This window comes from Delphinus delphis, chromosome 13 (assembly GCF_949987515.2).
Source record: "Delphinus delphis chromosome 13, mDelDel1.2, whole genome shotgun sequence".
Classification (NCBI taxonomy): Eukaryota; Metazoa; Chordata; class Mammalia; order Artiodactyla; family Delphinidae; genus Delphinus; species Delphinus delphis.
In genome coordinates this window covers 23,693,682-23,714,686 of record NC_082695.1, presented here as the reverse complement: position 1 = coordinate 23,714,686, position 21,005 = coordinate 23,693,682, and the positions used below count along the sequence as shown (strand labels likewise).

Genomic DNA, 21,005 nt, shown 5'->3' with positions numbered 1-21,005 from the left:
CCAAAGGGTGCTCCCTGGAGGGTCCAGTACCCCCATTTCCCTGGGGTGCGCGGGGACCCCTGCCCCTTCCCATCGCCCTTGCCTCTATGTTGTCGCCTCCCCGAGCTGGTTACTTTCCGCTCCCTGGGGCACAAAGCTTGGCGTGTGGCGGTTTGGGGGAGAGGGTGGACGATGGCCTCGTATCCCCAGCTCTCCCGGGCGCGCAGCCCCTTCGGTTCAGTCAGTGAGCGGGGTCCAGAAGCAGCTCCGAAGGTTCGGCCTGCCCCCAGCCAGGACCCCGAGCCCTCTCTGGGGTTGGTAGCGGGGAGGCGCTTGCAGACGACTTCTGGGGATTTCGGGCATCGAAGGGGGGCTCCGAAGGGTAACCAACGCCCGCTCGACTTACGGGTGCACATCGCTGGCTGGGGGGCCCACATCTGCGCCCCTCGGTCTCCCCCCACCCCCCGCCCCGTCCGCTCTCCGCCACTCTTGGCGGGGAGGGAGGGGCAGTGGGAGCTGGTTTGCTGGCTAGGCGCTTCGTTTGCATTGGTCCGGGGGGGCTGAGACTGCAGCCCCCGGCCCCGCGGGCGGGGTGGCGAGGCGGGGGCCGGACGGGGGCTCAGTCTGCGCTAGCATTGGCGGAGCAGGGGACTGGGGAGGGGGGGCAGGAAGCGGGGGGGAGCGGAGCTGCGGGGGGGGGTGTATAAATAGGGAAGGGGGGACGTGCATCCTCGGCTGGGTGAGGGGGGGGCTCGGGACAAAGAAAGTGGAAAGTTTGCAGCGCTGGGCGGTCCGGGCCAGGGATTCGGGTGCGCACGTGCAGGGCCGGGGGCGCCGGGGGCCCCCCAAGCCGAGCTCGCCGTTTCTTTTTTTTTCTGCAAGCGGAGGGGGGGTGTTGTTGGTATCGCCCCCTCCTTCTCCTCCCCCCAGGGGTGAAAGTGCAAGAGGAAGTGCAGCCGCTGCCATCTTTCCTCCGCTCCGAACACACGGAGCCCAGGGCCGCAGCGCCGCCGCTCCGCCGCCGCCTTCGCTCGGCCCGGGAAAGGGCCCGCCCTACCGCTGCCGCCGCCCGCCCGCTCCAGCCTTCGCTACCGACTCCGCCCGCCAAGCTCCGGGACCCGGCCCGCGCTGCCGCCCCGGTGCGCGCCCCGCCGCCGCCTTAGCCTTAGCCTTTTGTTTCCTCCGCTCCGGCGCCCCCGCCCCGGCTCGCGCTTTGCAGGGGACGCAGCGCGCGCCCCCAGCGGGCCCGGGTAAAACCGCGGCGCGCGCGCCTGCGCGACAAACCCCTCCTCCTCCTCCCTGCGCGCGCGCGCGCGCGCTCCCCCTTGGCTGCGCGCCGGCGCCGCCTGGCGGGCGGGAGGGGAGGTGGCAGGCGCGTTTGCGGGAGGGGCGCACCTCTGTGCTCGCGTACCCCCCAGAGGTAGACCGAGAAGGGGAGGCGGGCGGGCGGAGAGGAGAGAGGAGTGCACGATCCAGCAGGGGTGGGGGCAGCTATGTGGGAGGTGGTGTGCCCTGCCGTCTAGACAGTCCGATCCGGGCAGGGGGTGTGTGCGCTCCGCGCACCTGCGAGACTACAGAGCCCCGGGCCGGCACGTGTGGGGAGTGTAGACACGTTCGTTGCACCCCGCTTCTTGCTGCCTAGGGGAAGGGAGTGGGGCTGGCAAGTGACGCGGCCCGGTTTGTGGGGAGGGGGCGGCGGCCATGGAGCGAGTGAACGACGCTTCCTGCGGCCCGTCGGGCTGCTACACCTACCAGGTGAGCAGACATAGCACGGAGATGCTGCACAACCTGAACCAGCAGCGCAAAAACGGCGGGCGCTTCTGCGACGTGCTCCTGCGGGTGGGCGACGAGAGCTTCCCAGCGCACCGCGCGGTCCTGGCTGCCTGCAGCGAGTACTTTGAGTCGGTGTTCAGTGCCCAGTTGGGCGACGGCGGAGCTGCGGACGGGGGTCCCGCTGACGTGGGGGGCGCAGCGGCGGCCCCGGGCGGCGGGGCCGGGGGCAGCCGGGAGCTGGAGATGCACACCATCAGCTCCAAGGTGTTCGGGGACATCCTGGACTTCGCCTACACTTCCCGCATTGTGGTTCGCCTGGAGAGCTTCCCCGAGCTTATGACGGCCGCCAAGTTTCTGCTGATGAGGTCGGTCATTGAGATCTGCCAGGAAGTCATCAAACAGTCCAATGTGCAGATCCTGGTGCCCCCTGCCCGGGCTGACATCATGCTGTTTCGTCCCCCTGGGACCTCGGACTTGGGTTTCCCTTTGGACATGACCAATGGGGCAGCCTTGGCAGCCAACAGCAATGGCATCGCAGGCAGCATGCAGCCTGAGGAGGAGGCAGCTCGGGCGGCTGGTGCAGCCATTGCGAGCCAAGCCTCCCTGCCTGTGTTACCTGGGGTGGACCGCTTGCCCATGGTGGCCGGACCCCTGTCCCCCCAACTGCTGACTTCCCCATTCCCCAATGTGGCATCCAGTGCCCCTCCCCTGACTGGCAAGCGAGGCCGGGGCCGCCCAAGGAAGGCCAACCTGCTGGACTCAATGTTCGGGTCCCCAGGGGGCCTGAGGGAGGCAGGCATCCTTCCATGTGGCCTGTGTGGGAAGGTGTTCACTGATGCCAACCGGCTCCGGCAGCACGAGGCCCAGCATGGTGTCACCAGCCTCCAGCTGGGCTACATCGACCTTCCTCCTCCGAGGCTGGGTGAGAATGGGCTACCCATCTCTGAGGACCCCGACGGCCCCCGAAAGAGGAGCCGGACCAGGAAGCAGGTGGCCTGCGAGATCTGCGGCAAGATCTTTCGTGATGTGTACCATCTCAATCGGCACAAGCTGTCCCACTCGGGGGAGAAGCCCTATTCCTGCCCCGTGTGTGGGCTGCGGTTCAAGAGGAAAGATCGCATGTCCTACCACGTGCGGTCCCACGATGGGTCCGTGGGCAAGCCCTACATCTGCCAGAGCTGTGGGAAAGGCTTCTCCAGGTGAGGAATGGTGCCCATCCCCCATGACTTGTCCTATTCGTAACTCATGGACTAGCTCCTCTCCAAGAGCTGGGGGTGTGAGACTTGCAGGGGGCTCACTTGACCTTGCAGGGCCATGTCAGGTTTGGGGAGAGTGTTTTAACGGCACTGATTTTGAGATGATGTGGCCAAGAACTGCTTTCTCTTCCCTCAGGGAAGTTCTCTGGCACTAGGCGTGCCCTACCATCTCTCTTCCTTGGGGCCTGTGGGAAGGGGCCGGATTCCTCAGGCCGCAGCCACCGGGCCTCACCATTCTTCTCCCTGGGCTCCCTTTGTGTTTCCGGCACCAGACGAGGGGCCCCCTCTGGGGGCGGGAGGCCAGGCTCCTCCAGCGACTTTCCCCGCTTGAATGGCCGCCGGGGGAGGGACCGAAACAAGTGCATCTGGGACTCCTTACGCTCCCATGCCTCCATGTCCCCCCGCACAGCACTGGCAATCCTGGGTCAGTAGACTCCGACCTTGCCTCTCACAGCCCCGGGATCACGGGGCACAGAGCTGGGCACCCAGAGTCTCTTCTGAACAGCAAAGCCTTTGATCTGCTCTGACCTGGTGGCTCCAGAGCCCACCTGAACCCACAGATCCCCTTTACGTTCACTGGACAGAGAGGAAGGAGGGCAGGATGTCGTTTTAGATTGACTTTTTAGTGAGCCTGATAAGGAACTGAAGACTTATCTGCAAGCAGAGGGTTGTTTTTCCTCTTAAGAGAATATTCAGAATAAAAGGCTCGTTTTAACTTGCCTGGGTACTGAGGGCCTTGTGTGTATGAACGTAGGGATGGAAAACTCCCTCAGAGGGGCCCCAAGCAGGAACCAGTCTTACCGGTCAGGCAGCCCCTGCCCACCTGCTCTGTCGGGCATCTGGTTTACCAGCCCAGCTGGGGGCTTAAGGCTTCATCCCTTGGCCTCTGGGGACTGAATTCCATCCGGGTGGCATTCATTGGCTGCTGTGGTGGGAGAGGCTGGGGGAGGGGAATGCTGAGTTTCTACGGGGCTTTAGTCTGGACAATGAATCACACATACCCCCTCCCGGAAAGGCTGCAGCAAGGCAGCCCAGTCTCATTCTAAAGTCCCCTCCTTGGGTCCTAGAAATCATTGAGTTTCTGGTGGGGGGAGGCGGGTAGGCAAGGTCAGAGACAAATGCTCACTCCCCTTCCCCCTCTAGAGAAATCCAGGGCAGAGAGGCCTGGGCCTCAGGAGCCAGAGCTGGGTGGTGACTTTTCTTTGTCATGCTGGGGTGGGGTGAGGGAGTCCTCTCCAGCCTTGTCGGGGCAGGGGTCTGGCCAAGCTTGTAGCCCCCTTTCTTAAGGTCTTGTTTTAAAGTCTCTTTTGGTTCTCTTTTCTAGGCCTGATCACTTGAACGGACATATCAAGCAGGTGCACACTTCTGAGCGGCCTCACAAGTGTCAGGTAGGGGCTGGGCCGGGGCAGAGATGGGCTGAAAGAGAATGCTGCTGTCCTCGCAGCTACGGCCATGAGCCAGCTGCTGTGCGTGCTGGGCTGGCTGACTGACCACCGCTGTGCACACCTCCCCCTCTGTCCCCCCACCGTCTGTCTGCTCTTCTCCTTTGTTCTCCCCCAGCCCCCTCCCTCCCACCGCTGATGTCCCCTCCTTCCTGGTCGCTGGGTCCTGGTTCCCAACCCGTCTCTGTCTTTGCTCTGTTGCTTGGCTTTCCTCTCCTGGCGTTTGCCAGCTCCTTGGATGGTGGGCCACATTGGACAAGTGTCGTCCTGGGGGCACTGGCACCCCACTGGGTCCGGCTTCTGGTTCCCAGCAGTTTGCAGGGGCCACCGTGGGGTGGGAATGGCTTCTTAAGGGCTCCTGGTGGTCCAGCCAACAACTCTTCCCCTTGTATGCCCAGCAGCCTGACCTGAGTTGGAGCTGCTTCTGGGTCCCCTCAGCTCAGAGCACCAGGCCGCAGGGGTGGGGGTGAAGGAGGCAGGGAGTGGTGCGATCACTGGCACCTGCTTAACCCATCCTGAGCCACGTGTGCACACAGCCAAGGGCTTCTGAGAACTGGAAAGCGAGGTGGTTTCCTGTCCTTGAGAGCTCTTTGTGTAGCAGTAGGTAGGGGAGGCTGGGCAAGATTCTCACCCTTGGTTTGTCTGCTTGAACAGTATCTGGGGGCTCTGTGATGCCCAGAAAATTGAGCTTCCTCTCCTGGCCACTGAGCATTCCTGTGTGGGTGGAAAACACACTTCTATCTTCTCCTTGGTCGTACCCCCTTTCCTGGGCCAAGTTCCTACCATCTGAGTGGGAAACAGAGTTGTGGGGTGTTTACTGCAACGTCTGATGGGGTGACCTGCTTCTCTTTATCCTGTTGGTGGCAAGGAGGAGGGTCTGGGGAGACCGATAATAGGGAGGGATGGACGGACGTGCTGTAGGTGGGGCAGAGAGCCCCCAGGGGCCAGGTGCGGTGGTGTTCCCAGACGGCCAGGAGACCGGGGGTGGGCCTGCTGGGATGCGCCTGTGCCTCGCTGCCTCCTCTCCCTCTGTCTCTCATCACGGAGCACATTCTGACTCTCCCAGGTAGTGTGCTGAGCAGCCCAGCAGAGTAGGAGGAGCCCAGAGGGCAGTGGGGGCATGCCCGGTGGCCTGGGGGGGTAACCTGCACTCTCTGCCCTTTTTCCAGGTGTGGGTTGGGAGCAGCAGCGGCCTGCCGCCCCTGGAATCTCTTCCTAGCGACCTGCCATCATGGGACTTTGCCCAGCCTGCTTTGTGGAGGTCGTCCCATTCGGTTCCTGACACCGCCTTTTCCCTTTCTCTAAAAAAATCCTTCCCAGCCCTCGAAAACCTGGGCCCGGCACCCTCCAGCAACGCTCTCTTCTGCCCAGCCCCGCCGGGCTATCTGAGGCAGGGTTGGACTGCCCCAGAGGGCAGCCGGGCCTTTACCCAGTGGCCTGTGGGCTAGCCGGGGCCTCCCGAGAGGGTTTTCTGTGGAGGGGAACGGCAGTGGCAGTGGTCTGAGCCCCCTGCTTTTGGGAGAGGCCAGCAGAGTGGTCCCTGCCCACCATGCCCAGCTCCTCCCTGGGTGACTTGGACTCTTTCCCAGCTCAAGGACCCCAAATAGGGGTAGCAAAGGGCTCCTTCCTGGGGCCTCCCCATGGTCTCCACGTTTCTTTCTGGGCTCTCTTGCCTTGTTTTCCCTCTTTAGCAGATGGTACCCCTGGGTGTCTGACCTTGCCTGGAGGTTGATGCTTTCCTAGGAACTAAGCCACTGGCTTACATGCTTCCCCTCCCCTGGCATCACCTCCCCTAAGGGGTTTCTAGAATGGGGCCTGGCCACCCCTCCCCCCACCCTGGGAGTGAATCCTCCTCCAGAGGAGAGGAGACTCCGGCGCAACTCCAACTGGGCCAACCGTGCTGCCCTCGTCCCTTCCCACTCACACAGGTCCGCTTTCATTTCTGGCTTGTGAATTAGACTTTTGTGGTTTTGAGGTTTATTAGCAGGTCTGCTCAGGAACTAGATTAACCAGTAGCTTTACATTGGGTCATCCCAATATATGGCTTTGGGTGCTGATAAAGCAGATGTAGACCTCCGTCGGATCCCAGTGGTGTGCCCTTCAGTCCCCGCGGGCTCTGCGGGGATAATAGGAGTGATGATAAAAGTTTTCATTCTAACGTTTGAGGCTTTGTGTGTTTTGTCCTTGGTCTGTGTCATAACACTGACATCACTGTCCCTTGGTGTATGAGCCTGCTCCTGCCCTGCCCCTCCGACACACACTCTCACAAGCCTGCTGGCCCTGCCTCCAGCCCCACAGCCAGAACTCCCCTAACAGTGACCTGGCAGGTGCAGGTGAAGACGTGCTGCCTCTCAGGCTCTGAGCTGGCTGGCCAGGTGTGCCTGGGCTTTGTTAAACAGCCGGGCCATCTGTTTTGCATGGTGTGTCTGCTGAAAGTATCAGAGGTGAAGAGACAGCTCTCTGGGAGTTGATTCCTTTAGCCCCTGGCAGAGCTGGGCATGGGCCATACCTCTCGGTCCCTCCTGATGCCACAGAGGAGACAGTAGGGGCCAGTTACAGAGACGGGTGCCACAGCTTGAGGGGAAAGGCCCTCCGAACGTGGGCGCATGGGGGCTCAGGCTTGGCAGTGACACGCAAGTCTCCTCGGGGTTTGGCCTCAGTGTGCTTAAATGGCCCAGATGTCCCAATGCTGCTCGATCTGTGAGTGCTGTGGGCTGGGACATTGACCCCAGATGGAGTTCAGCCTGAAGCCGAGAGGCTAGAACAGCTCAGACCTCTCCCATTGCTCCCAGTGGCCCCACTTCTTGGGGGCTGGTTGGGGGGTTTGGGCTGGAGGGATAACTCATTAGGAATTGAGATGGGAATAAGGGAGCTGACACCCTTGAGAAGAAGGGGGCCAGCAAGGCCCATGGTGCTAAGCCCACATGCATTGCCCTCAGACTTTTCCAAGGCTATGGAAAAGACTACTTAAGATACCCCCTGAGGCTGCCAGGCTCAAAGGCCACCAAGAGTAGGTGTGCACCGGTGCCCCTGGTACCACTGAGGCCCCATTCCTGAGCTGTTCAACCCTTGGGAAGAAAAGCATTCGGAAGTCTGGGACGGGGAGAAACTGGCAGGGAGGGAAGGGAGCCTGGCTGGGGCTCAGTGTTGAGTGGTGATGAACCTCTCTGGGGGCTGGGCCAGGACCCGGCAGGTGCGCCTCCAGCAATAGCAGGCTGCCTGTGCGCAGGGCTGGGGGCGAGGCGGCCGTTCCCAGCACCACCGGCGATCGATTGGGGTGCTGATCCTGTCAGGGTCCCTCTGCCTTCTCCCTGCCTCCAGGACAGGAAGTGTTTTTCTCTTGAGTGGCCCCAGCATGGAGGTTCCGGGCACCCCCTTCTTTGAGATCCATCTCTCTCCTCAGCCTTTCTCTCCTTTCTCTCCTGGGTTAAGTGACCAGGCCTTTTATGTTTGGTGTTGTCTGAACTTCTGGCAGGCCTAGACTCGGACTTGGGCACTTTCACAGTTCAGAAAGCCTTGGGTACTCCAGCCACAAAGGGTCAATCCTGGCACAGAGAAGCCAACCACCATTTCAGCTTGGCTTTGTAACACAGTGATAGTTTTTGTTGCGTTTGTGTTTCGTTTTGTTTTGTTTTCCCAGCAGCAGATTTACATTCCTAATTATGTTTGCTCAGGCTAAAGTTTGCTTTCATTCCTTGAGAGATAATCAATGGAGGACAGGGTGGGAGAACTCAGCCTGGTCTGCAGCTTTAATTTTGCTTAGCTAATCCCCCAAATGGATAATCCACTTGTGGATAATTGAAGTCTGGCTGTCCATTATCTTTCGTTAGCAAAGTATGACAGGCAGTGCTTTAAGGGACACATCCCAAAAGAAAGTTGGCAAGAGAAACAAGGCATCTCTTTCACATCCCTCTAGTGGCACCCTCTCCCAGGGGCCACAGAAGGTGGGATCCTGAATGTGTGCTTTCAGCTGCATTTTCGTAACACCTGGTCCATGGTTGGCTCCTTTGAGTTCTGCGGTGTAGACCACACTGCCTCTCGCCATTGTGGCGGTGGTCCTCAAGTCGCTGTCTGGCCAAGCCGGCTCCCGTCCCCAGATAAATCGACAGGTGCACCCCTATCTCCCGCAGGTGTTCACGGCACCCCTTACTCTGGTTTACAGTCTGGTGGGGCTGGGGAAAGATTCAGTTTTCCACCCACTGTGGCCTATGATTGGGTCACAAGGTCCCTGCCGGGGGGCCCACCTGTGGCCATGAGACCAAGCACCCATGGTACTTTCTGAGTCACCTAAGTGCTCAAGTTTCCCTGCACAGAACCTGTCACCTCTATCAGGACAGCCCTGGCTACCAAGTACACTGATAAAAACTACCCACACCTTTTACCAGAAGCTAACCTCTGCTGAGGCTGGAGGTGGTAAGAACACATGCTCAGGGGCTGGTTCTCAGTCCAGCTGCCCCGAGTCCTCTCAGGACCTCTGTCTGCCCGGCTGTAAATCGGGGAGGAGGGGAATACCCCAGGGTGGCCAGGAGGATCGGGAGGGCACTGGCCCGGCAGTGGCAGGGTGTTGCTTTCTCTAGTAGCTGAGCACTGTGCTTTGTGCAAATTACTCTCTAAACTTAGCTCCCTCATTTGTCAGATGAATAAACTCAATATATAAAACATGAAAGCAGTACACTTGACCCTTGAACAACACGGAGGTTAGGGGCGTCGACCCTCCGAGCAGTCAAAAATACACATACAACTTAGTGTCGGCCCTCTGTGTATGTGATTCTTCCACGTCCGCGGTTCCACATCTGTGGGTTCAGCAAACTGCAGATGGTGTACCACCTACCATAGTATTTACTGTTGAAAAAGATTCGCATATAAGTGGACTCATTCAGTTCAAACCCTGGAAAACTGTTCAAGGGTCAACTGTATTTTGTTAGCATAAATTGTTCTATTCGAATGCATAACATTTATTCAAAAGATAACGACTAAGAAGAGCTCAGCTGGTCCTGATGCAGACATTTGGGGTTGGGGTAGCAACCACGGTGTCTTCTACCTCCACAGCATCGAATGCATTTGTTTCTTGCTCTGATTGTACAGTAAAGCAATAGATAGACGTTGTACATGGTGACAGTGTTCAGACACTTACCTTAAGGTCTCAGGATCTGTTTCTGTTCAGTGGAGCCGCAGGAACACCCCCATTCTAGCCAGTTAACGGGGTGGCGGGTCTTCAGTGGGTTAACGTTTGGTCTGTGATGCAATTAAAGGTGAATGTTGCTTTCTCTTGTGGCTCTAAAATGGTAAACACAGGTACAGAGAAAAGAAATGAGTCAACCTTGACTAGAACTTCTGAGACATGTCCGTGGATCCAAAATAGTGAAGGTCACCAGATTCAACTCTCCTGAGGGCTTTCCCGACATTCCGTGACCTCCAAGGCTGGGCAGCCATGCAGGCCCGGGCTGGGGGAGAGATGTTGGGGGTAGACCCAGGGCTGAGACCGAGTCAGGGGACCCGGGGCTGCCTTCCCAGGGTGTGGTACTGACTGCAGCTCCTGGCCGGTGGGGTGAGAGCATGGCCTGCCTCGAGGGCCACCGTGAGGATGCACTGCATGCGACGAAGGGCTCTGAAGGTGAAGTCTGGGGCCTGCCTGGCACAGTGGGGGGCACTGGTCAGTGCAGGGTGGTGCCATCCTTGTTGGCACCAGCACTGGGGTTCCACAGATGCCCCCGGAGCCTCCGGCCCTCACTCTCTGCTAATTTTCACATTCGCAAAATTGACACTGTCACTTTATGGGCTGCTTTCTCAATACAAACGCACACGGATATTATGAAGAGTAATCTCTGTGTTCTGTCCTGCCTTTCCTTTCCATTTCCCTGTGGCCACGATTAATGTCGCTTTTGAATAAAGTGAGTAAATTGGATTCTTTGTATAAAGTAACCAGGGGAAACCCAGGGTGGAGAAGGTGAAGACTGTTCCGTTTATATGCCAATAGCTCTTCTGTAAATTCACTTACAGCCAATGCAACAAACATCAGTTCTTAAATGTTTAAGAATGAAAAGCCCCTAGCTCTTTTGTTTTGCAGAACTCAGCCTGCCATGTAATGTGCATGTTGGGGGCCAGTGGGAACCAGTCATCCTAGCTCAGGGGTCCTGTGGGGAAGACCATGGGGAGTAGGAGCGGCTTACTTGGCATCTGGGGAGGAAGCCTGGCCGCATTCTGAAGTTCTCTTACACAGCGAGTCCCTGTGTTGGCCGGAAATGGCTTTGTGCCACAGTGTGCTCGGTAGGGAGTCGGGTGTGGACGCCAGCTTTTACCTCACCCCGTTTTCCTTTCTGCCCTCAGACCTGCAATGCTTCTTTTGCCACCCGAGACCGTCTGCGCTCCCACCTGGCCTGTCACGAAGACAAGGTGCCCTGCCAGGTATGCGGGAAGTACTTGAGGGCAGCGTACATGGCAGACCACCTGAAGAAGCACAGCGAGGGGCCCAGCAACTTCTGCAGTATCTGTAACCGAGGTAATCTCCCTGCTACTCCCTCATGTCCAGGGGATGGGCCTGAGCCCATGTGGGAGGCCGGGGGGTGTCTGACCACCCTGCTTCAGGCTCCACTCTGCACGGCCAGCCCTCCCTCCCTTCCCACTGAGCGATAAACACCTTATCCCCCAGCCAGCTGTTTGTCACCCTTTCCTTTCCAAGAAACCTGGGGTGCTTGGAACAGGAGTTGCCAGGAGCTCAGCAAGTGAGAACAGCAGAGAGTGTTGTTCCCAGGCTTGGGCCCATGACACATCTGCTGCCCAGGGGGCAGGATGGATGCGCTGAACTACTGAGGTTGGTGGGAGTCATTAGGCCCCAAGAGGTGGGAGAATGAGGGGTCCTGCTCAAGAGCTTTGCTGGCTGATCCACTGGCACGTGAAAGTCAGCAGCCAGGTAAGGACGTCGAGTCTGGAGATGGACAAGGGCCGAAACTCTCTAGCACAAATGGTCGGAAGAGCCCAGGCCCAGGTAGATTGTGGCCTTGACGAGAGCGGAAAGTGGCAGGTGCTCTGAGCAGGGCAGCATGCTTGCGGCTGAGGTTGGCCTAGGTGGCATCTGTGGCCCTGGTGTTGTGTTGGATGAAGTCTGTCCTGTCCCTGAGCTTCTGCCAGGGCTCGTTGGCTGCTAGAAGGGCTGAGGTTCGTGTTTTGCAAGCAGCGTCAGTGGAGGAGGCTGCGCCTTATCTGCTGAAGGAGTTGGGGCAGCTGTCTGGTGAGCGTGAGGATGCTTCTGCATGGTGCGCTTGCTTTGGCCAGGTGGGGACGTGGCTGGAGAGTCCTGTCTCCTGGGACACTCTTGTCGCAACACTTCTGGAAGTCTTGAGTGTGGCTTAGTGGATTGAACACTAAGCCAGGAGGCAGGGGACCCAGGGTTTAGCTGGCCCCTCCCACCTCACCCTCCTGTGTGACCTTGAACTCTCCCTTCCCCTCTCGAAGGCTCAGTCTCTTCACCTCTAAACGGGGTTGAGAACATCCCCCTTGCCCACCTCACAGGGCTGCTGTGAGGATCCCAGGAGACAAGGTAGGTGAAAGTTCTCTGAACCCTGCAAGCAGCAGCACACTTGGGAGGCCCTCCTTACACTTTGTAACTGTCAGGAAAGACACAGCTCGCTGACACTCTGCTTTGGACCAGGTGCAGCCCTCCTGCAGTCCTTGGCTGGAAACTTTGCGTCCTGTGCTATCTCCACATGCCCTGAGGTTGCTGGTGGAGGGAGCCTGCTGAGTGGCTGGGTGTTCTCTTGGTGCCCTGAGCTGGGTTCCTCCCGGGGACTGCACACCTGGGGTTTGCCTTGAAGGCCATTCGATGTCAACGTTTGTACCACCAGGAAACCTGCTGTGGAAGCAGGGAGGTGGTCAGAAAAGCTGCTTAAGCATCTGTCCTATTTTCTGATATGTCAATAGAGCCCTTTCTGGCAGGAGCTTCCTCCGGGGAGCTGGCAGTGGGGCTGTGTGTGGAAAGAGCTATCAGGCTGTGGCTGCCCAGCTCTAGGAAGAGATGGTTCCTTGTCTTGCTTCATCCCGTGGCTTCCTGACCGCGTCCCCAACTAACTCGAGACCTGCTGCGACGGTGCTGTCAGCGGGCGTACTGTCGGGGTTTCAGGGTTGAAGTTCTCAGCCTGAGAGTTGGGGTCAGAGACCAGAGGCGGTAAACCAGTTAGGGCGGAGGAGGACGCCAATGAGGAAACAGAGATAAAGCCTGGATTACAAAGTGGCAGGGAGCTGAGTGGGGGACCCAGGGCCACAGCCCCTGTGGGCCCCACTCAGGAGGAAAGAAAAGCTGCGAGCAGCCGGGAATAGCAGGGAACGTCGACCCAGTTAGGAGACAGCTGATGTGGCAAAGCCCACAACTATTGTACATCAGGATTTGTTTTCCCTGGGCTGGTGAAGAGGACTTGGGCAGCAGCCACAGGCCATGTGGCCAGGGTGGGGGTGCCTGGAGAGTAGAACCAGAGCCCACCTTTCCTCAGAAAAGCCAACGCGAGATCTGGGTCGTAAGCAAAACAGCTTTGGGGGAATTCCCTGTCAGCCCAGTGGTTAGGACTCTGCGCTCTCGCTGCCTAGGGCCTGGGTTCAGTCCCTGCTCAGGGAAATAGGATCCCACAAGCCGCGTGGCCAAAAAAAAAAAAAAAAGAAAACCCCAAAAGCTAAAACAGAAAAATCCAGCTTTGGGTCCCAGAGTCGGAGCAGAAAGTCCCATTCCTCCAAGAAGACAGAAGAGGGCTCTAGTCTAAACCACCCTGGATCCTCAGAAGGAAGAGAAAACAATTTCGCTCTTCATCAGAAGAGAGGGAGCAGGATTCTACCTCTGGACTCATTTCTTCTGCAGAAATGGGAAAAGACGCCTCCCTTCCCCTCCAAAAAAGAAGAGGAAGGGGAAGGCAGTTTTTCCAGGAAGAGGATAGATCGCCAAAGACACTGAGACACTGGAATCAGAATGCAGGACGCTCTGGGCCGTCCTTTCAAGGCTGTGACTACAGGAGGAGCTGCAGGAATAAATGGATGTTCTCTCTACAAGGGTTCAAGCAAAGGCTAACGTTCAGCCAGCCGGTTAGCGGGTGAGGCAGGATCAGATGAATTTCCAGGTGCCCTGAGATCCTCCAGTCCCAGCAGTTCTTAAGCAATCAGCTTAACCACCCATCCATCTGCCTACTTTCAGCCACACAAACAACTCTTGCCTGTGAAGAACGGGAGAGAGGAGATGCAGCCGGTGGTCCAGCCTCACACTGGAGACAGATGACCTTGTCTTTGTCCTGGAGACATATCAGGACGTAGACCATCCCATCTGCAGAGAAGATAACTTGCAGTGGGAGGAGTATGATGGTTACAAAAGCCTGTTTCCGACGTTCAAGTTGAGGAAATCAGTTGAGTTGAACAGTGGGAAGGACTTGGTAGATTGCCACGATTTCCCTTCTTTTTAAGTTTCTGTAGCAGGGTCTTTATGTAGATGTGTATGTACTGGTGTGAGGGAGGAAGCGGGGAAGCGTATTGGAAATCGGTCTTTGACCGAGACAACACTTGCACTCAAATATCTGCTTAAAGGGTAGAGAAAGCCTTCTCTCCAGCCAGAGGCAAGCGCCAGTGGTAGACGCAGACAGCCTGCCGTCCCCTGGACTGAGCTGACCCAAGCCTACTTGGTGCCCCCCCTCCAGCACGGCTCAGTTGGGCACAGCCCCACCAAGGTGTGGACAAGAAGAAGGCCGTCCCTGACCCCTGCACAGATGTGGAAGCTGCCAAGGAGGGTTTGCTTCCAGAGTGCGAATTACAGCACACCAGGCAAGAAAATGCAGTGGAGAAGCAGTAGCCTCGTGGTAGCATATTCTCCGTATCTGGAGCGTGAGAGAGGGTGGCCCGTCGGTGGTGGTGGAGTCACGTGTGTGCTCAGTGTCCCCATCACTCTGATGCTTGTAGAAAGCTTCCTCTTTGGTTCTTGGTTAATCAGTGGTGAACAGGCAGGTGAGTTTAGAATTCTGGCCAAATGTGTCTGGCTTCAGAGATACGTTCACAGAAACTCGGCTTCTGTTTTACCCCAAAACTTGGCTGCTGAGCTGCTCTGTGTTTAAATTCTGGGCTTTAGGTGGCAACTGTGGATCCACGCCTACCACCCGCCATGTGGTTTTGCTATAGATAGTAAGTAGTCTGCAGCTGGGGCAGCGTCAAGGGGACCCTGCCACGTGGTCCCCAGACCATTTTTCGGGAGAAAACAGTGAGTTTTCATTGAGCATCTGCTGTGTTCCCCAGCACAGCTCTTCCCACAAGGAGTAAACATAATAGTTCCTGGTGCTCCTTCCCTCCTTTACCGTCCCTCTTGATTGCAGTGGCCCTGCCCTGTGGAGAGAGCTTCAAACCAGTTCAGAGGGCCCCGCAAGGGATTAAAAAACAAAGAAAAAAATTCCCTTCTAAAGTGGTATCATCGCATCAGTTGGAAAGTCCTGATATTTCTGTTGGTTGCCAGGGCTGCAGCGCCATCCATGGGGCAGGGCTGAGATCCTCTGTCCTGTGAGTCTCATCTGCTCCTTCCTGACCACAGCCTCCCTCCGAGGAGTGTTTATATGGGACCCTCGTAAGTCAGTCTGTCCCCTGCTTGGCCCCAGGCAGACCACTTGGTCACAGCGCAGGACATCGTGCTCTACTAGGCAGGGCAGGACAGCAGCATCTGGTCCAGGAGGGTCTTCTTTGTCAGGAAAGGAAGGAAGATTCACCCAGCCCCCCATTTCCCTCCAGAACCACCAGCTGCTACCATCGGGGGGATGTTTGTTGAATAAGATTCCCACATGGCAGCCTGTCTACCCGCAGCTTTCATTCTAATCCACCAACATGGCAGAGAAATACGGGAATGTAAATGGTGATAATGGAGCCTACTGCAAAAGTTGAAGGGATGTTTCTAGGGCCGGGACCAAGACACAGAGACTATTAGAGAGTCTGCCCAGTGGTGAAGGACCACGTCGTGGCACGTGGTCCTGGGGTTAGAGTCCAGGCTCTGCCATTTAGCAGCTGTACATATGGCTGCAAAGCACAGAGCGATGCATGCGGTGCGCTGGGCCTGCACACCTCTGTCACTCCCTGAAGGTGACCTTTATTGTAGTTCCAGTAGCATTTGAAAGCCCAGGCCAATTCAGACTTTTTTCGAAGAAGTCTTGTGCAGACATTACACAGTACTCTCCAGCCTCTGGCCCATTAGTAGTGGATCCCACTGCTACCCCGTGACTGTAATTTAACGAGGGAATGAAAGGACCCGAGAAAAAAAAAAGAAAAAAAAAAAAAAAAAAAAGAAAGGACCCGAGGATGTGTCAGCTGCATCTGGAGTGGACTAAAGGGACACCATCTAGGCATAGCGCCCCAAGTGGGCCTTTTGCCGAAAAGTTTTGGTTCCTGCCGAAGGCACTTTTGGATCCTTGACTGTGGGAGGATTTGATGTCCCAGCTCCTTCCTGCGGAAACCCAAGTGGAAATCCTTTGACTGGCCCACCTGGTTCCATCTCCTCAGACTCGTGGCTGCTGTGGAAATTGGCCCGAGATCACTCTTCCCAGCCCGAGGCATCTCGAGGCTCAAACTGACTGGAGCATCTGGGTGGGTCTGGAGCAGATCCCAGAAGGTTGGATTGCCCCTCCCCCCAAATAAAGACAAGGATTGTGCCTATTTCTTCTTCCTTAAGTGAACCTGTTGGATCCTCCAAAACCGAACCAAGAAGACCACTGTGAATAAGAGATGACTGCACACCCCCTTTAACATAACTTCCTATTTTCATTGTTCTTCAAAAGGTCTAAACAGTTACTAAACCCAGTTATTCTGAAGGTGAGAAAGTTTGCAAAATAGAACATGTCTTAACAGGTAGAAGAAGGGGGACTCCTGGAGGCATTTCTTTGGGATTTCATCTTGCCTCCGTCTGGCTTCTTGCGCAGCTGGTTTGCCTTCACACGTGTTCAGCCGTGTTCTGCCGGCTGGAGTCCCGTGGCTGCCCTGGAGCCCCATGTACTTTCCCGACAGCATTTCTAGCCGTGGTCCCTGTAGCTGGTCTGGGACTGTGGACCATCCGTTCAGACCACTTGTTACTGAGGTGCCAAGCGAGCCGAGGTAGTTGGCCTCTGGCCCTGGCCAGAGTGGGATCTCAGGCCATCCCTCCAGGCAGCCTCCACAGCCTTGCAGAGCGGGCTCTGCAGAGAAGCCGACTCAAGGACAGTGCCACCCTCCCTCCTGAGCCAGGTGGCTCCTGTGGTTGCAGCGCCTTTGAGCCAAGGAGGGGCCCCTTCTAGGAGTGCTAGCCAGTGCGGCCAGAGGAGAGGCATGGGGGAAGCAGAGAGGTGTCTGTGTGCCGGCTGCGGGATCTCATCTCCTTTTGTCTTGTTTAGGTTTCTCCTCTGCCTCCTACTTAAAGGTCCATGTTAAAACCCACCACGGTGTTCCCCTTCCCCAGGTCTCCAGGCACCAGGAGCCCATCCCGAATGGGGGAGCAGCGTTCCACTGCGCCAGGACCTATGGCAACAAAGGCAAGCGACCCCTTGCTCTGCACTTTGCTTCTCTGCGCAGGCTGTGTTGTGGGGGCGCTGGGCCGGGCGTGGGGAGGCGTGAAGGCTGCCGGCTTGCTGGCCGCCTCAAGGAGGCTTGAGATCTGAGTGGCAGTGGCCTCCAGGACAAAAGTCACAGTGGGGAATCTCACTCCAGGGCGGTGAGTGAGGCTTTAGGGCCCTGCCGAGATCCAGCCCCCGCCTCCTCTTCCCCAGCACCCTCCTCGCTCCTGGCCAGCCCCCACGTCCAGAGCCCTGCAGGGACGCCCCGGGCCCAGGGCAGGAAGAGGAGCCCTGCATGATGAGCCTCTGGGCCTGTCCATTGCCTGTGGCCCTTTAAGGATGGCGTGGAGCTGTGGCTGAATGCTTTCTTCTCCTTTGACCCTGTGGGCAGAGGGAGCCAAGGTCTGGCTTCCCCCTCGGTAGGGGCAGTTGGTTGCTGTGACCAGCCCTTTCCGGAGAGCCTCTGGCCGCGTTTGTGAGATGCATGGTGCCGACTCCGAGTTGGTTTGCGTAGAGCTCCCTAGGCCCCACCTCCACTTGTTGATTCGGGTTGTTCTGTGGTTTTTCAAGTCGTTGTTGCCTTGGGGATGACGCCAGGGGCTTGGCAGATGGCAAAGATGGCATGCTCCACGCTCCCATCACAGACTTCCCTTCCCGGCATGGCGCTCTGAACCCAGGCAGGAAGGAGCTCATTGTGGAGGCTTCACGTGTGGGCCGGGCAAGGCAGATCAGTGAGGGCTGTCTCGAGGACCACCTTGTTCTGGGCCCTGCGTAGGGACAGCTGGCCGATTGAGTTGTTTAGTTCCTTCTAAGCTGTGTGCTTTGGCAACTTGGCCTGGAAGGCTTCTGGCAGGCAGAGGCAGTGAGGGCAGGGCTTGTGTTTGCAGCGTTGGGAAAAGGACTGGCTCTGACTCAGCCGTCGATAGGGTCTGCCTGGGTTGAGGAGCCCGCGGCTCTGGTTCTGGCTTGCTAGGGTGCAGCCAGTCTGGTGCAGAGGTGAGGCCACTGGCGTACCTGCTCAGCATCATCACAACAGCTGTTTTACCCTCAGAGGCACCCAAGAGAGCACCTAGGAGCTGGGGGTCTTGGGTTGTCCTGGGTGGAGACAGAGGCGGTCCCCTCTCCATACCCTTCCTTGAAGCAGGCCGAGATGGTGGTGAGCAGTACACGTGCGCCTGCATGAAGAGTCCGCGGCGAGGGAGGCTGGCAGCCCCAGGCCCTGCTGTCTCACCCCTGTAGGCACACCAGGCTCCCTGACTGACCAGCTGAACCTCTGTGGGTTCTGCTGGGCGGTGGCTGGCCATCGGCTGCCCTCCACGAGCCTGTGAGCTGGCCCCTGGCGACCCCTCCGAGGGGGCATCCCCATAGCCTGGCCTCACCGCTCCTCTGTGTTCTGTTTCCTCCTAGAAGGCCAGAAATGCTCACATCAGGATCCGATTGAGAGCTCCGACTCTTACGGTGACCTCTCGGATGCCAGCGACCTGAAGACGCCCGAGAAACAGAGCACCAATGGATCCTTCTCCTGTGACATGGCGGTCCCCAAAAACAAAATGGAGTCTGACGGGGAGAAGAAGTACCCCTGCCCCGAGTGCGGGAGCTTCTTCCGCTCCAAGTCCTACTTGAACAAACACATCCAGAAGGTGCATGTCCGGGCCCTCGGGGGCCCTCTGGGGGACCTGGGCCCTGCCCTTGGCTCGCCTTTCTCTCCCCAGCAGAACATGTCTCTCCTTGAGTCCTTTGGGTTTCAGATTGTTCAGTCGGCGTTTGCATCATCTCTGGTAGATCCTGAGGTCGACCAGCAGCCCATGGGGCCTGAGGGCAAGTGAGGCAGATGCTGCGTCCCCGCAGAAACGGCCACCGGGGACCGCTGAGAAATGCTGTGAATGCGGAGGGAAGTGGTGTCTTTGGGTTCTGTAGCTGAGAGATTTTTATTCGTTTTTAACTCCCCCTCCAGCCCTGTCACCCACCCCTAACCCCCAATGGTCTTTAGAAATAGATTCTCATCTGATACTCGGCAGAAATATCTGTGAGACCCGGTATGGGATGAGGGCAGAAAACACTACACAGGCCTCCAAGGCAACACCAGGGCTGGTTTCTCTAACAGGCGGAAGCTGGAGCTCCTGGTGCTCAGGCTTAGTGACCCCAATTCCACACCTGCACCTGACAGCATTCTGGGACCTCGGTGATTTTGGTCCCCTGCCCCTTCTCTAATCCCTCATTCCCCCTTCTCATCTCCCTCAAAAGATACCACAGTAGGGTCTCCGCCCACTTACACAATGCTGATGCCCAACTGTTTTTAAGGAAGCTGGAAGCCTACAGCATCCCGTGGACCATGGGGTGAGTGTCCTCTGAGAGCCCCCTGAGCTTGACCTTTGACCCGGAGGGCCCCAGACCTTTCTGAGCCCTGCTTGAAGGCTAGCATTTTGCCACTAGGACAAGCTTAGCAATCGAGGACACTCCTACCCCAAATTTCAGTTCTTAGGTGATTTTAACCATTCAACTTGCTGTTGGGTTTTAATTCTCTAATTATTATTATTATTGTTATTATTTTTTAGGACCAGTTGTAGTGAATTGCTACTGAAAGCTATCCCAGGTGATACAGAGCTCTTTGTAAACCGCAGTCACACGTTAGGGTTTAGGATTAAACTTTGTTTAGATGTACCATAATTAACTTGGCTAGTTGATTGTTTGGAGTCTATGGAAGAAATAGTTTTATGCAAAATTTTAAAAATGCCAGTCTGGTCAGGGAGGGAGGGGGTTTCAGTGCTGTTGGAAGGCAGGAGAGCTGGCAGGTGGGGACATCATACACCTCAGTTGTATCACACGTGAGCAAGCCAAGGTTGACCCTGTGATGTGAGTTGATCTGATCAGACTGTATTAAAAATGTTAGTACGTTACTCTGCTTGCTCCCCTGAGTCTGGTTTTTTCTCTGGGACCCAGAGGGTGGGCAGTCTGTGCCCCTGCACCTGGGTGGGGTGGGATCCCAGGAGACCTCTCTTCCTCTTCACTGTACCAGTCCCACTGGGATTGACAGGTGGGTGCTTCCCCTGCAGACTCAGCTGCCACCATCCACCCACCCGCTCTCTCCTGGTCTTCACTGCTCTGTGCCCCAGACCCTGGGGTACAGTGGTGCATGGGACACCCTTGTGGAGCTTAAAGGGAGAGAGGGAACCAGTAAGCAGATTTAACCACAGAGTTCAGATAGGGAGACATCCAAGGAGAGAAACGGGCAAGGGAGGGATAGTGATGGCGGGAGAGCAGGTAGGTGGTCCAGGCTGGTGAGAGGTGGGGGTGGGACTCTGGAGGGAGACCTGGAGCCAGAGAGGACCAAAGAAGCTAGGACCTAAGGGGGGATGTGGGCAGGGAGAAAACTCTCAGGGCGGCTCTAAGAAGCTCAGCAACTTGAGTCCCCCCTAACCCTGTGCTACCCAGAGGTTAAGTAAAAGGCTGCTGTACCCTTAGTGTGAATGTATGAGGAGGAGGGGAAAGAGAACAGCAAACAGACAAGAAGTGAGCACAATGGAGAACTAATGGGAGCAAGAGTCAGAGCACGAGGGCACAGGCAGACTGTTGGCAGCCTGGGTGTCGAGGGAAATCCCGAACTAACAGATAGCATTTAAGCTCCAAACAGGTAGAAAAGAAAAGAGTGACAAAGGGGAGAAAAATAAACAGACCGGGAGGAGCAAACAAAGCACAAAATGATTTAGACCCACATTAATACTAGTAATAACATTGTTCTGGCTTAAAGGCAAAGACTGAGCTGGATGTCTTTTTTTTAATTGAAATATAGTTGACATACATTATGTCAGTTTCAGGTGTACTGCATAATTTGAGCTTTGCCTACATTAAGAAACCATCACCAGGGCTTCCCTGGTGGTACAGTGGTTAAGAATCCGCCTGCCAATGCAGGGGATGTGGGTTCAAGCCCTGGTCCAGGAAGATCCCATATGCCGCGGAGCAACTAAGCCCATGCACCACAACTACTGAGCCTGCGCTCTAGAACCCGCAAGCCACAACTGCTGAGCCCACGCACC

General features: G+C 56.9%; 2 protein-coding genes across 5 annotated transcripts in view; one reads left to right on the top strand and one right to left on the bottom strand.

The window, feature by feature from the left end:
• The window catches only part of DRG1 (developmentally regulated GTP binding protein 1), a 51,604-nt gene extending 49,785 nt beyond the window's left edge, over nucleotides 1–1,819 (bottom strand). The window contains exon 1 of the mRNA XM_069541320.1: nucleotides 1,732–1,819. Coding sequence (XP_069397421.1) covers nucleotides 1,732–1,746 — 15 coding nt within the window. The 5' untranslated portion in view covers nucleotides 1,747–1,819. The remainder of the gene's footprint in view (nucleotides 1–1,731) is intronic.
• PATZ1 (POZ/BTB and AT hook containing zinc finger 1) lies at nucleotides 1,671–19,868 on the top strand. Of its 4 annotated transcripts, none has more exons than XM_060028369.1 (5): nucleotides 1,671–2,951; nucleotides 4,333–4,396; nucleotides 10,778–10,949; nucleotides 16,813–16,950; nucleotides 18,379–19,868. In XM_060028369.1, the coding sequence occupies exons 1-5, from the start codon at nucleotides 1,681–1,683 to the stop codon at nucleotides 18,795–18,797; spliced, it is 2,064 nt and encodes a 687-aa protein (XP_059884352.1). In that variant the 5' UTR covers nucleotides 1,671–1,680; the 3' UTR covers nucleotides 18,798–19,868. The 4 variants fall into 4 exon arrangements, with proteins under 4 accessions (XP_059884352.1, XP_059884354.1, XP_059884353.1 ...); XM_060028371.1 differs by having other exon boundaries at nucleotides 16,878–16,950; nucleotides 18,379–18,552; XM_060028370.1 differs by lacking the exon at nucleotides 16,813–16,950.
• The last annotated feature ends 1,137 nt before the right edge of the window (nucleotides 19,869–21,005 follow it).